At 37.1% G+C, this 24785-nt stretch overlaps 1 protein-coding gene across 2 annotated transcripts; it reads right to left on the bottom strand.

Moving 5' to 3' along the window:
- On the bottom strand, nucleotides 1-20260 carry GNRHR (gonadotropin releasing hormone receptor). Of its 2 annotated transcripts, none has more exons than XM_049886167.1 (3): nucleotides 19739-20260; nucleotides 2913-3132; nucleotides 1-245 (listed from the first exon to the last, which is right to left on the bottom strand). In XM_049886167.1, the coding sequence occupies exons 1-3, from the start codon at nucleotides 20258-20260 to the stop codon at nucleotides 1-3; spliced, it is 987 nt and encodes a 328-aa protein (XP_049742124.1). The 2 variants fall into 2 exon arrangements, with proteins under 2 accessions (XP_049742124.1, XP_049742125.1); XM_049886168.1 differs by having other exon boundaries at nucleotides 110-245; nucleotides 2913-3004.
- Between the last annotated feature and the right edge of the window lie 4525 nt (nucleotides 20261-24785).

The raw sequence follows: 24785 nt of genomic DNA, 5'->3' as shown, positions 1-24785 counted from the left end.
TTACAGAGAGAAATATCCATATATAAGTGGATCAAAGCATGGATTTAAAAAAGCAAAGAGAAAGAAGAAGTGATTTACTGGGTCAGACACCCTGTTTAACATTTCAGGGTCAAACCAGTACCAAATTCCTAGGACATAGTAGGGAGTCCAGCAGACAGTAAATGAAGTGGCAAACGCAACTGTCATCTTTAAGGTCTTCAGCCGTGCTCTTGGTATATTGTTCTTGGATTGATTCAGTTGTAGTTCTATTAGACAGATAAAACAGTGGGTTTTGAATGACCAGTTTTCTCATAAAACCAAATGGATAAAAAGGAAGACAGAATCACTAGTTCAACTTGATGAATATAATGGAAACAAATTTACAATATTTTTAATACTGATAATTTGTTTGGAATGCATGTTTTTATTCCAAATTTCCACTATGTCATATAGTATAATGAACAGAAAATATTAAGGATGATAAAACCCCATAAGCCAAACCCATTGCCATCGAGTCAATTCCGACTCATAGCGACCCTACAGGACAGACTAGAACTGTCCCACAGGGTTTCCAAGGAGCAGCTGGTGAATTCAAACTGCTGACCTTTTGGTTAGCAGTCTAGCTTTTTAACCATTGTGCCACCAGGGCTCCATTAAAGATGATAAAAAACCCGTTGCTGTCAAGTTGATTCTGACTAATAGCGAACCTATAGGTCAGAGTAGAAATGCCCCATAAATTTTCCAAGGAGCACATGGTGGATATGAAATGCCAACATTTTGGTTAGCAGCCATAGCACTTAACCACTATGCCACCAGATGACAGTGTTCTTGAAAGTTAAGTTTCCACTAAACTAATCTGGATTTGAAATATACCAGACCAAACCTATTGCCGTCGAGTCAATTCCGAATTAGTGACCCTGTAGAGACAGCGTACGACTAGCCCATAGGGTTTCTAAGGCTGTAAATCTTTATAGAAGCAGACTGCCACATCTTTCTCCCTCAGAGTGGCTGGTGGGTTTGAACTGCTGACCTTTGAAATATAGGGGTACTCAAACTCTTGAAATAAAAGTTTAAGAGAGTATGCTAATTTTTGACTGGAAACATTAAAATAGGTAATTTATTGAACACAGGCTAGTTATAGATTTTTGGTCAGACAAGCTTAATTAGCACTTGCTGAGTGCCTTGCTATGGGCTTGCTCTTTTCACACATAATTTTATTAGGATTTATTTCTCAGTATCTGTGAACCTAGGTAACATTTAAGTAATAAATAATTAATAGGAGTAGACACATTTAAAAAGGTATATTGGCTTAGCACAGTAGATAAATCTGAAAAAAAATAGACGTCTGCAACACATTGTGCTTCTTGTCCTCTTTTGAAATATCATCACACTTGATTATTGGTTTCATATTTATAGCCTGGGAGTCCCTGGGTGGCACAGATGGTTAAGTGCTCAACTACTAACCAAAAGGTTGGAGGTTTGAATCCACCCAGAAGTGCCCTGGAAGAAAGGCTAGTAATCTGCTTCCAAAAGTCGCAGCCTTGAAAACTGTATGGAGTGCAGTTCTACTCTGCAACACATGACTCAATGGCAACTGGTTTTTGTTTACTGCCTGGCTTTTCTGCTGAACTGTGAACTCCATGAGAGCAGAGTAGTTACTAGGCTTGTCTTAATCACCATGGTATCCCCACCTAGCACTGTTTTCAGCAATAATGAGTGGTCAGTCTATATTAGTTGAATAAATAAAAGATTGAATGGATAGATTTAGTAATATTTAACTATTGCTCTCTGCCTCTGCTTTTTTGCTTTTTGTGCAGCTCACATTTGTTAACCTCTATTTGGGATTCATCTTCTTCCTCTCCCTTTGCCCTTCTTGGATAGCCTCGATAGAAAACTGAATTTCTCGAGGATAAGATTTTGAAGGCAGATTGTTTTTACAGTATACTTTATTGGGAGTATCAAATAACTGTGCTGGCAGGGTGAAAACTGCCCAAGTACCTATTGAAGAGCATTATCAAAATTATCTCCTTTTGAGAATACCTGCTGAGTGAGCACACTATAGTAATTAAGATTGTTTCCCTGTTAAGTTGGAACAGGTATAACTTATGCGCTATGCTATTGTCTTTTGGATGACACATCAATATAGCCTTGCTTCCTGTGTAAAGTCATACATTTCAGTTTTTGGAAATGCACCTAATTACTGAAACAAAAGAGGCACAACTACATCTGTGAAGTTTTGGGTGAAGTAATCACCTATACATTCAACAGTATTTCACATACTTAGTTCACACACATACATGAAGAAATGTGCATAGTTCATGTTGTGAAGATATAGGAGATTTGACTGTGCAACAGAACAGCTTAATTTTCACAAGTCTACCGGCTAGCATTTAGCGTGTTGTGCTTTGTCACATTCTAGAAATCGGATGCTTCGTAAGAGCGCGGATGGTGCAAATGGTTAACACGCTGAAAGGTTGGAGTTTCTAGTCCACCCAGAGGTGCCTCAGGAGAAAGTCCTGGCAGTCTGCCTCTGAAAAGTCAGCTGTTGAAAACCCTGTGGAGCACAGTTCTACTCTGACGCACATGGGATTACCATGAGTCAGAACTGACTCAACATCAACTGGTTTTTGGTTTTGTTATGACCCAGCAGGAACAGTTTCCTAATGCTTATCCCAAGTAAATGGGGTAATTGTCCTTTCATCTTTAATTCCATGCTGTCAATTTAGAAGATCAGGAGATATTAAATTTCCTCATCTGTAAATTGGAGGTAATAAAAATAAATACTTCCTGGGGTGGTTGTGAATATCAAATGAGTTAATATATGTGAATTGCTTAGAATAGTACCTAGTATGTCGTAAGTGCCACTCAGCCTTGAGGATTACTGTTTCAAAACTGTTTACCCACAATTAAAACTAAACCTAATGAATACATACTGTGGGGATCCTGACGAAGTACCCGTGTCAGGGTGAAGATGATTTTTGCATTGCAGATCAACGTGATGAGAAGAGGGATGAGGAAGAGGCAGCTGAAGGTGAAAAGGTTATAAAAGGCTTGCTGCCACCACTGTGGAAAACTGCAGTGTGTTACACATTGAGAGAAAACGTCAATCTGTCCAGAGCTGTCTGCTACATGGATCATCCTGAAGATATATAACTGTATGAGAAAAAAATTATGTTACTGTTTACAAACAACATTTACCTTTTTGAAATTTTTCTGTCCTATATTGGCCTAGCCCTCCAATATGTTGTTGCTCAAAGCAATTGTTTAGCTCCTTGGCATCATCCTTTTGGCTTTTCTACAAAAAGTTACAAGTGGATGTTTACTTAAAGTATGTTTGGGTAAGTGTGAATTAATCTATAGGAGTTTAAAGTGTTTGGAAATTATTTCAAACTTGCAGAATAATCACCAGCTAGGGATTAAAATCTTGTTTGTATTTTCAATTTCAAATGCAGTTATGCTGAGTAAACACTTTGCAAGTGATTATGTTCATTGTTTTATCCTTAACTCCTCAAACTGTGCTTGGCAGTTAAACTGTGCCCAACAAAACACATACTTAAATTTTATTTTAGAGACAGAAAACCCCACTAAAATGTCCTTCTTGTATGTAAAAAAATGGGTAAAAGACACAAACAGATATCTCACAAGAAAGATATAAAAATGACCCTTAAACATTTGAAAAGATGTCCAACCTCACTCATGATAAGGTAAATTACAACTAAAGCTACACTGAGATTGGCAAAAATTAAAATGTATAACATTCTGTTGGTGAGGCTGTGAGGAAGCAGGCACTTTCATACATTACTAGTTGAATGCAAATCCTTATGGAAAGGAGTTTGGCAATAACTAGCAAAACTAGTTACTTAACTTTTTTGACTCAGCAATGCCACGAATTTACCCTGAAGTTGCACACCTAACCACATGATGTGAAAATATATACACATAAAGTTATTCATTGCAGTATTGTTTGTAATAGAAAAATATTGAAAATAAACTAAATACCAATTCATCAAATAGAAGCTGAATAAACTATGGTTGAAAGCACACAGTGGAATACTATGTAGCTGTAAAAAAGAGTGGGGAAAATCTATGTATATGTATGTGTATATATGAGCGTGTGTATGTGCATATACAAACTCATGTGTATACATGTATCTCAATTGATCTTTAATTCCTGGAGCCTTGCTTTTTACCACTGCCTTCAAAAAAAAAAAAAAATTTTTTTTTTCCAGTGCAGCTTGAACTTCTTCCTTCTGTACCAGTGGTTCTTGATCATATGTTATCTCCTGAAATGGTTGAATGTTGACCAGTTCTTTTTGATACAGTAACTGTATGTTCTTCCATTTTCTTTTGATGTTTCCTGCCTCATTCAACTTTTTATTAATAGAATCCTTCAGTATTGCAATTTGTGGCTTGAATTTTCTCTTCAGTTCATTCAACTTGAGAAATGGCATTGTGTTCTTCCCTTTTGGTTTTCTAACTCCAGGTCTTTTCATTTCTCATCATAATACTTTACTTCGCCTTCTTGAACTGCCCTTTGAAATCTTCTTTTCAGCTCTTTTACTTCATCACTTCTGTTGTTTGCTTTAGTTATTTTCCGCTATTTGTCTACCTCAAGAAATTTGGAAAACAGCTACCTGGCCAACTGACTGGAAGAGATCCATAATTGTGCCCATTCCAAAGAAAGGCTATTATGTTGAATGTGGAAATTATTGAGCAATATCATTAATAACACATACTAGCAAAATTCTGCTGAATGTAATTCAAAAATGACTGTAGCTGTACATTGACAGGGAACTGCCAGAAGTTCAAGCTGGATTCAGAAGAAGACATGGAATGAAGAACATCATTGCTGATGTCAGATTGATCTTAGCTGAAAGCAGAGAATACCAGAAAGATGTTTACCTGATTTTATCAACTACACTAAGGCATTCCACTGTGTGGACCATAACAATTTATGCACAACATTACCAACAATGGGAATTTTAGAACACTTACTTGTGCTCATGTAGAACATACACATGGGTCAAGAAGCAGTTGCTTTAACAGAACAAGGGGATACTGCATAGTTCAAAATTGGAAAAGCTGCGTGGCAGGATTATTTAATCAGTATGCTGAGCAAATAATCTGAAAAGCCAGACTATATGAAGAAGAATAAAGCATCAGGATTGGAGGAAGACTCATTAACAACCTGCAATATGCAGATGACACAACCTTGATTGCTGAAAATGAAGATGACTTGAAGCACTTACTGCTGAAGCTCAAAGACTACAGCCTTATGGATTTCACCTGCATGTGAAGTGTCATGGATTGAATTGTGTCACCCCAAAATGTCTGTCAACTTGGCTAGGCTGTGATTCCCAGTATTGTGTGATTGTCCACCATTTTGTCATAATGATATGATTCTCCTGTGTGTTGTAAATGTTTTCTCTATGATGTTGATGAGATGGGATTAGCGGCAATTATGTTAATGATGCAGGACTCAATCTACAAGATTAGATCGTATCTTGAGGCAATCTCTTTTGAGATATAAAAGAGGGAAGCAAGCAGAGAGACAGGGGGACCTCATACCACCAAGAAAGCAGCACCAGGAGCAGAGCGTGTCCTTTGGACCTGGGGTTCTTTGCAGAGAAGCTCCTAGATAAGGGTAATATTGATGGCAAGGAACTTCTCTCAGAGCCGACAGAGAAAGAAAGCCTTCCCTTGGAGCTGATGCCCTGAATTTAGATTTGTAGCTTTCTAGACTGTGAGAGAATAAATTTCTCTTTGTTAAAGCCATCCACTTGTGTGTATTCCTGTTATAGCAGCACTGGATGACTAAGACATGAAGAAAAGAAAACCTTCACAACTGGACCACTAAACAACATTATGATAAATAGAGAAGAAATAGAAATTGTCAACAATTTCATTCTACCTGGATCCAAAATCAACATTATGGGATCTATGGTAAGGAAACCAAATGAAGCATTGCATTGGGCACATCTACTGCAAAAGACCTCTTTAAAGATATCACTTTGATGACTAAGGTGTGTCTGACCCAAGCTATGGTCATTTCAACCACCTCATATGCATGCAAATGTTGGATAATGAAAAAAGAAGACAGAAGAAAAATTGATGCATTTGAACTGTGGTGCTGGCAAAGAATATTGAATATACTGCCAGAAGAATAAACAAATCAGTCTTAGAAGAAATACAACCAGAATGTTCCTTAAAAGTGAGGATGGTGAGGCTTTGGCTCACTTACTTTGGACATGTTCTCAGGAAAGACCAACAGCTAGAAAGGACATCCTGTTTGGTAAAATAGAGGACCAACGGAAAGAAGGAAAGCCCTCAATGAGATGGATTGGCACAATAGCCACAACAATGAACTTAAACATAACAAAGATCATGAAGATGAAGCATGACCAGGCAACATTTATTCTGTTATACATAAGGTCACTATGAGTTGGAGGCAACTCAATGGCAACTAACAGCAATAACAATAACAACAACAGCATACATATACACCTGCTCCTCATTTATTGACATGGTTAGATTCCAAAGACCAGGTCATTATGTGAAAATCGTTGTGAGAAAATGGAGGATGACCACATCCGGTCATAAGATAGAGGATTACTATATCTTTACATAACTGCCAAATTACATTATTATACTGAGAATCGTGGCGCAGACAAGTTGACACATAGCCTTAACCATCACAACCACCATTACTCTTGCCTTGCACCTCAGCATTCGTTACTGCCAGAAGTATGTCATTAATGCACAAAATAATTGAATAGTAGGTTTTTTTTTTTTTTTACTATTGTCATAAATGTGAAATGTTGGATAATAAGACAGCTGGTAAGTGAGGAATAGGTGTATCTATTTCCCAGCTTTGTCTGCTGAGAGGGCCTGGAAACATTGACATCCTAGTAACAACACACTTCCACGCTAGTGCCCAGATCTTGGTTTGTAAAACTATTCTATACTAAAATGAGCCAAGGCTTATTGGAGAAATAGGTGATGTCAGGGCTGGATGCAGGAAATGTACAATATGTACATGAAACAACTTTTGGTTGTCCATCAAAGAATAATGGTCCATGTTAAAAGGACTTGAAAGAACTCTCACTGTCAAATCTAGGAAACTTTAAGGATCAAAATTAAAAAAAAAAGATCAGAATGAATGACAAATTATTGAACAAACTAATCCATGAATATATGATGATACAGTTTCTAAAACAACAACAACAAATAAATGGGGAGAGGAAAAAGCTTTCTTACTATTTCACCAACTAGTAAATGTAGAAAGAATAATGGAATTAGTGATTACTGATTACTATAATAATTCATTCAGGCAAGAATCATCATTGGATGATAATAGTGAGTGAAAATTTGAGGAACAATAGGATATTTACATAGTCTCAATGTATCTAACAACAGGTTATTTATTCATTACAAAGTATAAAATTATAACTTTGCAGTTATAACCATTGACATTGCTAAAAATGGGTCTAATTGCACCGAGAAGAACCCAGGAAGCACTTTTTGGTATTTCTGCTAAAAGTACATTACCTGAATCTAAACACGAGAAAACCTCAGACAAATCCAAACTGAGGGGTATTCCATGAAGTAACTGGCCTGCCCTTTTAAAAAATGTCAGTGTCATGAAACAAACAAAAAAGGAACTGTTCGAGACTAGAGACATGACAGCTGAATACACTGCATGATTGTGGATTTCTTTTTGTAATAAAGGACATTATTATGATAACTAGTGAGATCTGATTAAGGTCTATAGATTAAATAATAGTATCAGTGCTAATGTTGTGATTTTGATAATTGTACTGTGGTTATGTGAGAGAAATCTTTGCCTTTAGGAAATATATGTTGGAATATTTAGCTGCAAAGAAGCACCATGTCTGCAATTTACTTTTAAAACATTTAGAACAAAAAATGTATCTGTATAAGACAGAATAAAGCAAAGAAACAAATACGGTAAATGTTAATACTTGGGGACTCTGGGTGGGTAAAATATATCCAAATATCCAGGAGTTCTTTGTATTATTCTATTATTCTTGCAGTCTTTACGTGTGAAATTATGTACAAAAAAAAAAAAAAAGCTTTTCTGCTAGGAAACTTCACTTTACTATGAGACAAACATTATTAAAATGAAAGCATAAAACAGTGCAAACATTTAAATTTATGGCCAGTAAATTTAAACAAAAAGTTCGCAGGATTTCTTTTACTTTAAAGAATCGAGGGATCCATACTCATACTTTTTAGTTTTACAATAGGATTAAGATATTATAGTTTAATTTAATTAAGAGGCCCAGGGTTTCTTCCTTTTTTGAAGAATGGTGTGGTTGGGAATGGAGAATAACTTTGTTTTCTAAATAATACTAGAAAATATTTTCTTTCGTCACTTAGTAGAGAAAATAACCCTCTTCTTAAGATTTATAATTCCAATATCATAATGGAAATGCAAAAAATCCACGTCTTTTCTCAGTTTTAAGGGAAAAAAACCTGGCCAACTGACTGCAAGAGATCCATATTTGTGCCCATTCCAAAGAAAGGTGACCCAACAGAATGTGGAAATTACTGAACAATATCATTAATATCCCACACGAGTAAAATTTTGCTGAAGATAATTAAAAAAAATGGTTGCAGCAGTGCATCGACAGGGAACTGCCAGAATTTCAAGCAGAATTCATAAGAGAATGTGGAAGGAAGAATATCATTGCTGATGCTAGATGGGCCTTGGCTGAAAGCAGAGAATACCAGAAAGATGTTTACCTGTGTTTTATTGACTGTACAAAGGCATTCGACTATGTGGATCATAACAAATTATAGATAACTTTGCTAAGAATGGGAATTACAGAACACTTAGGTGTCTTATGCAGAACCTGTATGTAGACCAAGAGGCAGTTGTTCCAACAGAACAAGGAGATATTGTGTGGTTTAAAATCAGGAAAGGTGTGTGTCAGAGATGTATCCTTTCACCATACCTATTCAACCTGTATGCTGAGCAAATAATCCAAGAAAGTGGACTATATGAAGAAGAACAGGGCATCAGGGTTGGAGGAAGACTCATTAACAACCTGTGATACACAGATGACACAACCTTGCTTGCCAAAAGTGAAGACGACTTGAAGCACTTACTGATGAAGATCAAAGACGACAGCCTTCAGTATGGATTACACCTCAACATAAAGAAAACAAAAACCCTCGCAATTGGACCTATAAGCAATGTCATGATAAATGGAGAAAAGATTGAAGTTGTTGTGGATTTCATTTTACTTGCAACCACAATCAACGCCTGTGGGAGCTGCAGTGAGGAAATCAAATGTCGTATTATTGTATTAGGCAAATCTGCAAAAGACCTCTTTAAAGTCTTTAAAAAGCAAAGATGCTACTTTGAAGACTAAGGTGTGCCTCACCCAGCACATGAAATTTTCAGTCACCTCGTATGCATGCAAAAGCTGGGCAATGAATAAAGAAAACCCAAGAAGAATTGATGCATTTGAATGATGGGGTTGGCAAAGAATATTGACTATGCCATGGACTGCCAGAAGAACGAACAAATCTGCCTTGGAAGAAGTACAGCCAGAACGCTCCTTAAAAGGAGCTAGAGGGTCACTGTGGTGGGAATTGACTTAACGGGTTAAGTGTCACACAGAGCAGTAAGTAGGAAATAAAACATCTACTACCACAGTGTGATTTGGTGGAAATTTCTTGTCTTGGAACCTCAGTTTGCTTCTCTTTGAAATGATGGAGAATAACTCCTGCTGAAATGATTCCAGATTGTTATGAGGAGCAGATCATTTTAACAGATAAAATTAATTTTTAGAAAAGCTTAAAATACCAGGCAGATGGGAGCTGTTGCTGTTATTGTTCTAAGTGTTGTTACTTTTATTATTATTCTTTTTATTTGCATAAAGTCTAAGTACAATTTAGATGTTAGTGTAGTTTCAATGCAGTGGAAAACAGAATACTTGGAGCAGTGCTTGGGTCTTTCCATATTAAAAATTGCTTATCACTGATTTGCTTATGTCTGGAAAAAAAAGAAGGAAGGAAAGTGAGACTTTGTCTCACAAGCTTCGGACATGTTATCAGGAGGGACCAGCCCCTGGAGAAGGACATCATGCTTGGTAAAATAGAGGGTCAGCAAAAAAGGGGAATACCCTCAATGAGATGGATTGACACAGCGGCTGCAACAATGCGATCAAATGTAGCAACAATTGTGAGGATGACACAGGACTGGCCAGTGTTTCGTTCTGTTGTACATAGGGTCACTATGAGTCGAACTGACTCAGTGGCACCTAACAAGGGAGAAAAGTATTATTAAACTGGTCCATTAGAGGGCGACCAATGATCATAACATCAACCTTAAAGTCAGGAACCCGGAACAAGTGGTTCAGCTAATTCTGTCTCATTATTCAGACCAACTCTTTCCAAAATTATAAAGTGAGTCTTTTTGGTTTTTCATACTTCTTTGCAGTGTGACATTATTTACAGTTCTGTTTTGAATTTTACACAATAAATGTTGTCAGTTGAAGTCTTTGAAAGGGTTATTTCACATAAAACCTGAAATAAACCAAACCCATTGCCGTCCAGTTGATTCCGATTTGTAGCGAACCTATAGGACAGAGTAGAACTGCCCCACAGGGTTTCCAAGGAGCTGCTAGTGGATTTGAACTGCTGGCCTTTTGGTTAGAAGCCGAACTCTTAATCACTGCACTGCCAGGACTCCAGAATCTGAAATAGAGCCTTATATTTCTTTAAAGTCTAAACCACTTTCCTCCTCACCTCCCCAGCTGGACTTGGCACCAGGTGAACTGAATATGATTTTCTGCTCTGCAATGGGCCTTAGTGTCACTCTAATATTTCGTGTTTTAAAGGTATAACAAACTTTCAACCATAGTGACTTTGAGATACTATGATTTGAATTAATGGTTATCATCTTTATTCAACAAATACTTATTTTTCAAGCAACTCCTTGGTAAAAATAACTATACTAGCTGCTTTATGTCATAAAAGATGAGCAAGATTTACCGAGGAATTAAATACATATGGTAAGGGAGATATAGCATGTAGCTGATAACTGTAATATACATAGACGGTGTTAAGTTCCAAAAGAGAGGTAAAGTGGTATGGAAATTCAGAATCTTACTTGCCCATAAACTAATTTGTTTTAGGTTTGGTTCAAATTTATTTTGTGCTTTAAGGCGATGTTAAATGGAATGATTAATGTATGAATCTACTTCACTTACTCTTTTTTCCTAGGGTTATGTTTCTTTAATTTCTTTACATTTCTCTTATTCCTTACCCCAGTTGTCATTGGTGTTTGCTTTATTTCACGATAAACTAGGACATTCTTCTGTCTTCCTTCTTCACAGTCAACTGTGAATGCTCATCTCTTCTTAGAATATTATCTTTAACTCTCACCTTACTCCACACTAATTACACCAATAACTAATCTTTTCCAAAGGTGATTATCTTCAGGTGATGTGCTTTAGTTTCCTGGTCTATAAATTTAGAGATAATAAACCAATAGCAGTATCCATTTTTAGGGGTTGTCATGAGAATTAAATGAGTTAATACAGGTAAAGCACTTAGAATAATGCCTGGCACACAGTTGTTACTAGCTTCTGTCGAGTTGACTATGACTCATGGAGACCTTGTATATGACACACCAAAATGTCCATTCCTCACAATTACCAGTATGTATGAGTCCATCATTGTGGCTGCTGTTCCTATCTATCTCACCAAGGATCTCCCACACCCTCATTGGCCCTCTACTTTGCCAAATATGATGTCCTTCTCCAGAGATTGATCCCTCCTGATGATGTGTTCAAAGCGAGTGAGTTGGACAATGTTCTGTTGTGATCTGTATGGTTTTCATTGGTTAATTTTCAAAAATAGATCACTATGCCTTTCTTCCTATTTCATCTTAGTGTGGAAGCTGTGCTGAAACCTGTCCACCGTGGGTGACCCTGCTGCATATTTGAAATACTGGTGGCATAGCTTCCAACATCATAGCAACATGCAAGCCACCACAGTATGGCTGGTGGGGCACACAATTAGCAGTATATAAATCTTAACCATTTTTATAACTAAAAATTTGAGACATGTATATTTTTCCTGATGCCTCTTACATATCTATTTTCACCTTAAACTTTTCTTTCATGTTCCTTCCTTAGCTTTCTACATGAAAAAAGGAACTAATGTGGTACGATGGCACTAGTTTTTTTTTTTTTTTTTTTTAATATAGTGGCTAAAAGCTCTGTTATTAACTAGATATATTGATACCTCCACTTGTTAGATGATATCTTGGACATGTTATGTAATGTTCTTAGCCTTAGTGGTTTTTTTTATGTGCAAAATAAGGATAATGACTGTATTTAATTTATGGGGTTGTTAGAAGGGTTATATTAAATAATGCATGCAAAAGCACATAGCACAATTCCTGGCATATATACGTCCTCAATAACTACTATTTATCATCGTCATTATTGTTGTTATTTCTGTTACTAGTATGCTGCTACTATGTTCCAGCACAATACCTAGCATAATGTACCCACATAATAAATATTTATTTGAACTGCTTGCCAAGTTCAGAAGTGCCTTCTAACCTTGTAAATTCTCTGTGTCAAGACAAGTCTTCACATATCTTCAAATCACACACCTGTACACCAAAGACTAAGGGGGTGACTCATGGTATCTTGCTGGCAGGCCTGGGTTAACTGTAGAGTTTAAAAGGTGTTGATGTGTAATGCTCCATATTAGCCTAGATAAACTAATGGTATGAACTCTTTCTGCAAATAATCTGCTTCTTTAGAATTTGTGTGGTCTTAACATGACATTCATTGGAAACCATGTGATTTTTAATTATCTAGGGACACACCTAATTCAGGAAATATTTTCTTTTCTCTCTTCAACATGTAGTTACCAGCCTAAGCATTAAAAAAAAAAAAAAAACCCAGCATAGACGGTCTTAAATCTGATCTACTCCCCAGGCATGTTTGTTGCCTTTTCTTTTCTTTTCCTTTCATTTTAATCCTACTTTTGTGAATCATGCCACCAAGACTTGAATTTTTATGCTCTGGTATATATAGTTCTCAGGGTGAGTAGGATTGTTTTGTGACTAGGGAGTTGTTGTTATTGTTGTTAGGTGCTGTTGAGTCAGTACCAACTCATAGCCACCCTATGTACCACAGAATGAAACACTGCCCAGTCCTGTGCCATGCTCACAATTGTTATTCTTGAGCCCATTGTTGCAGCCACTGTGTCAATCCATCTTGCTGAGGGTCTTCCTCTTGTTCGCTGATCCTCTACTTTACCAAGCATGATGTCCTTCTCCAGGGACTGATTCTTCCAGACAACATGCCCAAAGTATGTAAGACACAGTCTCACCATCCTTATTTCTAAGGAACATTCTGGTTGTACTTCTTCTCAGATAGATTTGTTCATTCTTTTGGCAGTCCATGGTATATTCAATATTCTTCACCAGTACCACAATTCAAAGGCGTCAATTCTTCTTCGGTCTTCCTTATTTATCATACAGATTTATCGTCCAGATGTGATTGAAGATACCATGGCTTGGGTCAGGTGCACCTTAGTCTTCAAGATGATATCTTTGCTCTTCAGCATTTTAAAGACATCTTTTGCAGGAGATTTGCCAGTGCAATGTGTCTTTTGATTTCTTGACTGCCGCTTCCATGGGTGCTAACTGTGGATCCAAGTAAAATGAAATCCTTGACAACGTCAGTCTTTTCTCCATTTATCATGGTGTTGCTCATTGGTCTAGTTGTGAGGATTTTTGTTTTCTTTATGTTGAGGTGCAATCCATAGTGAAGGCTGTGGTCTTTGATCTTCATTAGTAAGTGTTTCAAGTCCTATTCACTTTCAGCAGGCAAGATTGTATCATCAGCACAAAGCAGGTTGTTAATGAGTCTTCCTCTAATCCTGAAGCCCTGTTCTTCATATAATCCAACTACTCAGATTATTTGCTCAGCATACAGATTGAATAGGTATATGAAAGGATACAACCCTGACGTATACCTTTCACCTTTGCTGACTTAGAACCATGCAGTATCTTCTTGCTCTGTCTGAACAACTGCCTCTCGATCTATGTACAGGTTCCTCATGAGCACAATTAAGTGTTCTGGAATTCCCATTCTTCGCAATGTTATCCATAATTTGTTATGATCCACACTATCAAATGCATAGTCAATAAAACACTAGTAAACATCTTTCTGGAATTCTCTGCTTTCATACAGGATCCATCTGACATTAGTAATGATATCCCTGGTTCCATGTCCTCTTATGAAACTGGCCTGAATTTCTGACAGTTCCCTGTCAATGTACTGCTGCAGCCACTTTTGAATGATCTTCAGCAAAATTTTACTTGTGTGTGATATTAATGATATTGTTCGGTAATTTCCACATTCAGTTGGATCACCTTTCTTGGGAATAGGCATAAATATGGATCTCTTCCAGTAAGTAGGCCACGTAGCTGGCTTGCAAATTTCTTGGCATAGATGAGTAAGCACTTCCAGTGCTGCGTCAACTTATTGAAACATCTCAATTGATCTTCCATCAATTCCTGGAGCCTTGTTTTTCGCCAATGCCTTCAGTGCAAATTGGACTTCTTCCTTCATTACCATTGGCTCCTGATCATATGCTGCCTCTTGAAATGGCTGAACATCGACCAATTCTGTTTGGTATAATGACTCTGTGTACTCTTTTCAACTTCTTTTGATGTTTTCTGCATCATTTAATATTTTCCCCATAGAATCCTTCACTATTGCAACTCGAGGCTTGAATTTTTTCGTCAGTTCTTTCAGCTTGAGGAATGCTGAGTGTGTCCTACCTTTTTGGTTTTCTATCTCCAGCTCTTTGCACATGTCATTATAATACTTTACTTTGTCTTCTGGAGCTGTCCTTTGAAATCTTCTGTTTAGTTCTTTTACTTCATCATTTCTTCCTTTTGTTTTAGCTGCTTGGGGTTCAAGAGCAAGTTTCAGAGTTTTCTGACATCCATTTCGTTTTTTTCTTTCTTTCCTGTCTTTTTAATGGCCTCTTGCTTTTTTGGAAACCCTGGTGGCGTAGTGGTTAAGTGCTATGGCTTCATGTGTGATGTCCTCAATGTCATTCCACAGCATGACTAGTTTTTTGCCATTAGTGTTCAACGTGTCAAATCTATTCTTGAGATGGTCTCTAAATTCAGGTGGGATATACTCAAGGTCGTACTTTGGCTCTTGTGGACTTTTTCTAATTTTCTTCAGTTTCACCTTGAACTTGCATATGAATAATTGATGGTCTGTTCCACAGTTGGCCCCTGGCCTTGTTCTGACTGGTGATATTGAGCTTTTCCATCATCTCTTTCCACAGATGCAGTCGATTTGATTCCTGCGTGTTCTATCTGGCAAGGTCCATGTGTATAGTTGCCGTTTATATTGGTGAAAAAAGCTATTTGAAATGAAGAAGTTGTTGGTCTTGCAAAATTCTATCATGCAATCGCTGGCATCATTTCTATCACCAAGACCATGGTTTCCAACTACAGATCCTTCTTTGTTTCCAGCTTTCACATCCCAATTACCATTAATTATCAATGTACCCTGATTGCATGTTTGATGAATTTCAGACTGCAGAAGCTGGTAAAAATCTTGAATTTCTTCATCTTTGACCTTAGTGATTGGTGCATAAATTTGAATAATAATACTATTAACTGGTCTCGTAGGTGTACAGATATTATCCTATCACTGACAGCATTGTACTTCAGGATAGATCTTGAAATGTTTTTTTTTTGACAATGAATGGAACACCATTCCTCTTCCAAGTTGTCATACTCGGCTTAGTGGGCCATATCATTGTCTGATTCAGAATGGCCAATACCAGTCCATTTCACCTCACTAATGCCTTTTTTTTTTTTTTTTAATGCCTAGGATATCAATGTTTATGCATTCCATTTCATTTTTGACGATTTCCAATTTTTCTAGATTCATACGTCATACATTCCACATTCTGATGATTAATGGATATTTTCAGCTGTGTCTTCTCATTTTGAGTCATGCCATATCAGCAAATGAAGGTCCTGAAAGCTTGATTCCACCCACGTCGTTAAGGTTGAGTCTGCTCTGAGGAGGCAGCTCTTCCCCTGTCATCTTTTGAATGCCTTCCAGCCTGGGGGTAGGGGGACGGCTCATCTTCCAGCACTATATCTGACAGTGTTCTGCTACTGTTCATAAAGTTTTCACTGGCTAATTGTTTTCAGAAGTAGACTGTTGGGTCCTTATTCCTAGTCTACCTTAGTCTGGAAGCTCAAGTGAAACCAGCCTACCATGGGTGACCCTGGTGGTATTTGACTACCAGTGGCATGGCTTCCAGCATCACAGCAACATGAAAGCCCCCAGTGTATGACAAACTGACAGACATGGGGGGGACTAGGGAGTAGTTTGACCAAATTTACTGACTGGTCAGAATGAATGTTATAATTTGGAGAAATGTGAAACAATCAACTTTTATATAAGCATTTTTCTTTGCTGTTTCTTAGAGGACCATCCATTTTCATACTCATATTTCCCTATTTTCTTCTCTCCTGATTTCAAAAACCTATTATGAAGGAAGGAAGAAAAGCAGGAAGAAAGAAGGGAAGGAAAGAAATGAACGTTAATTTTTTAAGTATAAAGTATTGTACTAGATGATTTTATATATTTTATTCTTTACAGTTATTCTTTTAAACTGAGAAAGGTTAAGTAATTTGCTCAGAATCAGATAGCTTGTAAGAGACAGTACTGAGATTGAACCTAATTTTGTTTAAATCTAATACCAATGCCATTTCTACTACTCTATCGGCTTTCAAACTTTGTTGCAGGGGATTGTAAGGTCTTCAAACAAACTGTAACTGGCAGCTAGTGAAAACCCAGGCATTGAACTAGGCCTCCTTTATCCCTATTTTGACCAGCTCAGTTCCACTTATATTTGTTTCTTGGAGCTCCACATGTTGTTGCTGTTGTTAGGTGCTGTCGAGTTGATTCCGATTCATAGTGACCCAAAGTACAACAGAAAGAAACCCTGCCTGGTCCTGTGCAATCCTAACAGTCATTGTTATGCTTAGCCCATCTTTGCAGCAACAGTGCCAATCCATATCGTTCAGGGTCTTCCTCTTTTTTGCTGACTCTCTACTTTACCAAGCATGGTGTCCTTCTCCAGGGACTGATCCCTCTACATAGGATTTTTAAAAAAAAATTTTTAGTACTAGTAAAAAGCTTGAAATGTACTGTGCTATGCTATGCCAAAACACATCCCCAATCCACCATAGATCAACCAAGGTGGCTAAATTGATATTTGTACATTTTGAATTCTGATTAAGTATCATAAACTCCCAGCCCTGAGTTGTGACAATTAGCTTGTTACTTTTTTAATACTAAGTTATGAACTACTCAAGTAATAGAAAATCAATATATGGAACAAAGGGTGAAGATTACAGTCACCCTTTCAATGTAAATTAGCCACTATAGGATGCTTCTTTGTCAATAGTCCTACCCACAGAGTGTGGCGAAGCGTAGGGCATGTGTCACAACCTAGAAATAAAAAGCCATCTCTATCTCTTGTCTTCCTCATCAAATATATGTAACATTAACCCCAAAAACCCATTGCCGTTGAGTTGATTCCAACTTATAGCGACCCTGTAGGACAGAGTAGAACTGCCCATAGGGTTTCCAAGGCTGTAATCTTTATGTATCCCAACTACCATATCGTTCTTGTGAGGAGTGGCTGGTGGGTTCGAACCGGCGACCTTTCAGTTAGCAGCCAAGCGTTTAACCACTGCATAAGCAGGACTCCTCATGTAGCATTAGTCAAAGTTTAAAATCTTTTTTATTCATGGAGCTAGCAGAGAGCTATACTAAAAGGGAAAATTGAACTTAATAAAAAGACATGAGTTTAACAGGTCATGTGACATTGGAAAAGCCAATGAATCCCTTTAAACCAGTGCTTTTTGAGCTGCAGCATGTGCCCATCAGTAAATTGTAATCAACCTTAAAAAAATGGAATGGAACAGAATAGAATATTTGTGTCATGAAAACTTTTTTCAGTTACCTGTGTATGAAAGAAAAAGAGACAGACTAGATCATGACGTAGTATATATTTCTTACTTTGACTTACTGCTAAAAAATTTGAATGCCATTTCTTCCAAAGGTTTAGACCTTGGTTTTATTATATGTGAAATGGAGATAATAACACTGCTCCTATGTGCCTCATAGAGTTAATATAAGTATCAAATAAGATTATATTATGTCTGTGAAGTTTTTTGGGAAACTTCAACAAAATGCTTTATAAATTTAAAGTGTTTCTGTAAAGTAAGGAAGAGTTATTTGTTTTATGAAGTAAAATATTCACATCATGTTCTGTGGCTCATATTCACATAAATCTCTCAGGTAGAGTAATGTATTTGAGGTCGAGTTATTACAAGAAATTCCCAAACAATTCAAAATTAATTTTATATTTTCTTTTTACTACATCAAGATAGAGAACTATTTGGCATAAACTTTCTATTATTGCTGTGATATACTTAAAATAGCTGAATTAATAAATCAGAATTTTACTTATAGGCTCTGGAATAGTCCTTTGAAAGAGTGAAATTGTGGGTTTGCCTTTCAGTTATTATCAAATATTGACCTATTTCTATTGCTGTTTGTTTCACCTACATCAGAATCTCAAATTGCCAACTATTTTTCAGCTAGCTGTACTTACATGAAGACTGTATATTGCTGATGTTATGCCATAAAGCAAATGTTTTTACCTCTTTCTTTCATAGCCTGCCTTCCCCCACCTTCAGGCAAACAGACTGACAAGAAGACAAACAAATGAATAGTCCTCTTATCAGCCTACTTGTTTACTTCAATGGTTTTACTATTCAGACTCCATGGCTAAAAACATTGGAGTTTTATTTTACTCTGCTCTATTATTAACTCCCTAAATTCAACTTGTTGCCAAGCTTTGTTTTTTATTTGAAATATCCCTATTACCGTCAGTCCCCTCTGAATCACCTAGGCCGCACACTTAATCACCTCATTGCCTGATGGTTAATGCACTAGGCTGCTAACTGAAAAGTCGGAGGTTTGAGCCCACCCAGCGGTGCCTCAGAAGAAAGCCTTGGTGACCTACTTCTGAAAACTCAGCCATTGAAAACCTATGGAGCACAGTTCTACGCTGATACACATAGGGCTGTCATGAGTTGAAATTGACTCAATGACAACTGGTTACTGTTTTAAACTGCAGTGACAGGATTCTTAAAGTTTCCATTCAAGAAATCTCGAACAGTACAAGTTGTAAATACTTTTTACCTATGCAAATTCCACAGTTCTTAAAAATCCTGTTAATTAACCATTAAATTCATGTCAACCAGAGCAAAAGGAAAAATAAATGGAAGAAAAGAATGGGAATGAGGTCAGTTTTGAGAATAGCTACCTTTTTGGGGAAGCATTTACTATGTACCAGAAATTATGCTAGACAATTTAATACATTATTCATTTAATTATCACAAAAGCCATATGAGGTAGACATTTCCCCATTTTATACATAAGAGAACTGGAATCCAGAGAGGTCAAGTAATTTTTCCCAAGATAACATAGCAGAGCCAGGATTCAAGTCCACTCTCTCTGACTTCCAGATTCCAAGATCATAAAGATAATGCAATACTCCCTTTCATAAGACTTTTACTCAAGTTTGGGTAGGAAATCTGTGATCTCCATGTCCTAACAAGGTCATAAATAATGTTTACCTGTGGTCCAGCAAAGACACTACTGAGGATCCAGGCCAGGCCAATCATGGACTGTCTGAGCTTACTGTAGCTTTTCACAGCTATGGGCCTCGTAATGGCCAGGGAGCGATCCAGGCTGATCACTACCATCATAAAGGCTGGGGCGTACATGGAGAAAAGCTTCAGATAGCTGAGGACTTTGCAGAGGAACTCTCCAGCGTACCATTGGACTGTAATATTCCACATTCCATCCAGTGGCATGACAATCAGAGTCTCCAGCAGGTTGGCTAAGGTCAGATGTTTTAAAAGCAACTTCATTCTTGAGGGCTTTTTCCCTTTCTCCTTCTTTTGACTCCGCTTCTGAAGTTTCAACAGGAAAGCAGCGTTAAAGGTTGTGGAAAGTAGAAAAAGGAAGAAAGTAACTGTCACTCGGATCTTTCCGGATAACGTCAGTGTGGGGAGGTTTCCCTGCATCAGTGGGATGCTGTTGTTGATGGCTGAGCAGTGATTTTGATTCTGTTCAGGAGAGGCACTGTTTGCCATACTTCCCTATTGATATAGCTTCAGGATTTGTATCTCTGATACAAAGTCCTGTTTTATTTCTGCCTTCTTTGGATGGAAACGTCACAGGTTTAAATTTATGTCAAATTTTGTCTCTAGATACTCTGGACTTAATGTAAAAGATCAAGGTGAACTTGTTTTGAGGGTTTATAATCCGACAGAGTGCTAAAACAGATCATGCCAAAAACATTTTGAGGGCCAAATGTAACTGTAGCACTTCAGCAGATGGCCTGCTTTTCACAACATTTTTCCTAAGTAAAGCCTAATTGGCTAATGGCATTATTAAAAGAAATTTAATGAAGAGATTTTTCTAAAACCTCTTTTAAGTGTTAGCATTATGTTAAACAGATATGTAAAATAAAAATGAAAAAAGATACTTAAAATATTTGATTCAGTTAAAATCTGTTGTCTTAAGAAATTAATAAGTTTCTCAAAAAACACTTGTATTCTTTTTCAGACATACATCAAACATTTGAACACTAGACAAATATTTTCACTTAAAGCAATTGTATACAAAACATCAAAATTGGCATCTTAATAATTAAAACCAATTTGACCTAATACAAATTGGACTACATTCAAATTAACCAATGAATCAAAATGATCAGATTATCCATGCTTAACTTAGAGTAAAAATTGCTAACCATCTTTTGATTATTGCCTTGGTTTTAAGATTATCTAAACATTGTACTTGGTATTGTAGCACATTATTGAATATGCTAACTAGGTATTTGAGAGAGTACTGTATAAATGCTGTAGCAGCATTTATTTTGTTGTTATTGTTAGGTGCTGTCGAGTTGGTTCTAACTCATTGGTACCCTGTGTACAACAGAACTAAACACTGCCCGGTCTTGTGCTATCCTCACAATCGCATTTACATTTATATAAATATAATAAAAGTATTTGTTTAAATTTCTTTATATGGCATCATTTCACATTGGGGCCACTGCTATGTCACTGCTCGAACTTTCATGGAAGTGCTTGATTATATTATTTACTAATACTGGTATGACTTACAATGGAATTATTAAATCACCAACTTGACTCATGTCGTCTAGTTTCCTTCTGGAAACCCTGATGGCGTAGTGGTTAAGTGCTACAGCTGCTAATAAAAAGGTCAGCAGTTCAAATCCACCAGGCACTCCTTGGAAACTCTGTGGGGCAGTTCTACTGTATTCTATAGGGTCGCTATGAGTTGAAATTGACTTGATGGCAACGGGTTTGGGTTTAGTTTCCTTTTGGCAGCCAAAAGAGGAAAATGTTAAGGATAAAGGTGGCTAATTTGACTTAGATGGTCCATGCTTGTGGGTACATTTTTTTGTTCATTCTGTCTTTGTAGTAGGTTGAATGGTGGTTTCTAAAAAGGCATGTCAGTGTCCTAATTTCTGAGCCTGTGAATGTGACCGTATTTGAAAAAAAGGCCTTTGTAGATAATTAAATTAAGGATCTCTAGAGGAGATCATCCTGGATTATTGGGGTGGGACCAAAGTCCAATGCTAAATGTACGTGTAAGAGACAACAGAGAAGACAGAGACAGGAGAAGGCCACGTGAAGATGGAGGCAGAAATTGGAGTTATGCAGACATAAGGAATGCCTGGATCCAGCAGAAGCTGAAAGGCTCAAGAAAGGATTTTCCCCTAAGACCTTTGAAGGAGTATGGCCCTACTGACATCTTGATTTTAGGCTTCTGGCCTCCAGAAATGTGAGAGAATAAAGTTCTGTTATTTAAACCACCAAATTTGTGGTAATTTGCAGCCCTAGGAAACTAATATTCATTAATGTAATTTATTTATTATATTTATTTAATAATTACTGAATACCAACTTATATTCACTTATTTATCAAATAACTACTGAATCCCATATATATATGTTAGTTATTACGTATACGTATATATATATATAAATATGTATATGTTAGCTATTACAGGTGATACATAGGTGAATAAGGCATCATCTAGACCCTTAAGGAGTTTATTTGGTACTACAAAAATTGTTGTTGTGTGCCGTCCAGTTGACTCTGACTCACAGCAACCGTATGTGACAGAGTAGAGCTGCCCAATAGGAGTTCCTAGGCTGTAATCTTTATGGGAGCAGATTACCAGGTCTTTTGTCCCATGGAGCTGCTGGTGGGTTTGAAACATTGACTTTTGGGTTAGCAGCTGAGCGCTTAACTGTTGCATCACCAGGGCTCCTTCCTATACAAGATTAGTAAGTATACTGGGCGTATCTTATATGCCTCCTCATATTCATTCTGTACTGGCTGCCTCCCAGATCATGAGCAGCTTATACCAGTTGCTTACCCGGGCTCCCTCTTAGCTGTCAGGATATGCCCCAAATTACTGGTTCTTCTCACTACTTTCAGACTTGGATGAAATATTATACCACAGGATATGGCACTTGGCTTCTCCAGTGGCTTTCTGAAGGGTCTGGAAATATTTTCTAATGAAGTAGTTTGATTCTGAAATGTGCTGTTTTAGAATAATTTTTGGAAGAGATGAGTCAGAAATTATGAGAAGTATGCCTTTTTGAACTGATTAAAATGTAACACCTCTATTTCAAGCACAAATACAGCATAAATATATGAGAATCAATTAGTAAAATAAGATAAATTAAAGAAAAATTAAAATTCTCATTAGAACTTCCAAATAACTTAGACTGTATTACAAACATAAAATGTTTATAACATTTTAAAAAAGTTGTGTTTAATCCAGAGGTTCACAAGAGTAAAAGAAATACTATTTGTTGATTCCTCAGTTGATAAAAGCTATTCAGATGTTAGAGGAGAGAGAAAAATTATGGTCATATAGGATATTAAAGAAAGGTTTTTTTTTTTTCACAGCTGAAGATTGTGATCATGAAATTTGTACCGACCACATTAGCTGTGTTAGGTTGCTCAGAACAAAACAGTTCTGACTGTAACAGTTTATTTTTCTGAAGGCTCTGCGTATTACATCCTATCAGTTAATCTGATCAGGGCCGTACACTTAAATCAACAAAAAAGATTAGTGAAAAGATTAGTGGAGCATAAGTGTTTCATTATCGTTCTTTTTGTTAATTACCATCAAGTGAATTCCGATTTATGGCAACTCCGTGTGTGGAGCAGAACTGTCTTAATTTCCAACTTGGAAAAATGAGTTGAATGAGCTGTTTACCAAGACTAGTTATACTGGAGGGAGTACAGCTTTAGACGTATTGAGTCTGAGTTGCCTATGAACTAGCACAGAGGAAATGTTTAACAGGCACTTGGCTATATAGCTGTAAAGCTCAAGAGATACATCTTGCTAGAGGTATAAATTTGGGAGTCATCAGAATATTTATATATTGCTTGTGGTTGAAGCCATGGAAGTGGATGAGATTACCTAGAGGGAGTGTGAACGGTGAGAAGTGAACAAATGCTAGAAAAGGACCCCGTGAACACAATCATTTAAGGGGAAAATGGAGGCTGGGGGGCATCAGGGAGGAAGGAGGAGACCACAAAAGAGTAACATAATGGATTTCATAGGAGGAAATAATTTCAGGAAAGAGGGAGTGGTCCATAACATCAAATATCTCAGAAAAGTCAAATATGATGAGGCCTGAAAAAAGCTAATAGAACTTGATAATTAGGAGCTCACTGATGATCTGCCTAGAATAGTTAAATGTTTTGGTGGTAGGAATAGCCATTTGAAGCATATATGAGATTTGAGGAACTGATTATACAGGAAGGGATTAAGGAGTTTAGGATTGATAGGGAAGGAAGTGGATCTGTGCAAGGGGGTAGGGTAGACTTAAATAGAAGAAGGGGTTAAGAAATTCTTGATGAAATGAAGATAAGTGGTAATACAGTAAGGGAAACTCAAACCTAGGAGGATGTAGATAGAAATTGGAAGTTAGTATTCCAGATATAAAGCAGTTCTGAGTAATAAGAAAATACAGGGTGTAACCATAAAAGTGGGTAGCCAAAGTGGAGAGTGAATGAGGTTTATTGGATTTGATGGGCTCAGAGAAACTTGAAGCTAGGTTGTTGGATAGGTCAGCCAGATAGATTTTGGAGGTGCTCATGAATTTCTGGCAATAATATTGTTGTTGTTAGGTACCATTGAGTCACAGGGACACTGTGTACAACAGAATGAAACACTGGTTGGTCCTGCACCATTCTCACAATCGTCGCTATATGTTTGAGCCATTGTTGCAGCCACTGTCAGTCCATTTCCTTAACGTCTTCCATTTTTTTTTTTTTTTGCGGATCCTCTACTTTACCAAGATTGAAGTCCTTCTCAAGGAATTGGTCTTTCCTGATAAAATGTCCAAAGTACGTGAGACTAACTCTCCCTATCCTTGCTTCTAAGGAGCATTCTGCACTTCTTCCAAGACAGATTTGTTTGTTCTTCTTGCAGTCTATGGTGTATTCATTATTTTTGCCAGCACCATAATTCACATGCATCAACTCTTCTTTGATCTTCCTTATTCATTGTCCAGGTTTCACATACATATGAGGCTATTGAAAATACCATGGCTTGGGTCAG

This window comes from Elephas maximus, chromosome 5, assembly GCF_024166365.1.
Source record: "Elephas maximus indicus isolate mEleMax1 chromosome 5, mEleMax1 primary haplotype, whole genome shotgun sequence".
Lineage (NCBI taxonomy): Eukaryota > Metazoa > Chordata > Mammalia > Proboscidea > Elephantidae > Elephas > Elephas maximus.
The sequence above is the reverse complement of the archived record's forward strand: the minus strand, read 5'-3'. Positions and strand labels throughout refer to the sequence as shown.

Excerpts from the sequence above, each read along its gene's own strand:
- GNRHR (XM_049886167.1), bottom strand. The coding sequence starts at position 20,260 with ATGGCAAACAGTGCCTCTCCTGAACAGAATCAAAATCACTGCTCAGCC. Across the intron at positions 3,133-19,738 it reads GTGTCTTTGCTGGACCACAG|TTATATATCTTCAGGATGAT; the intron begins GTAAACATTATT and ends TTTCTCATACAG. Across the intron at positions 246-2,912 it reads ACTTCGTCAGGATCCCCACA|AACTACAACTGAATCAATCC; the intron begins GTATGTATTCAT and ends TCTGTCTAATAG.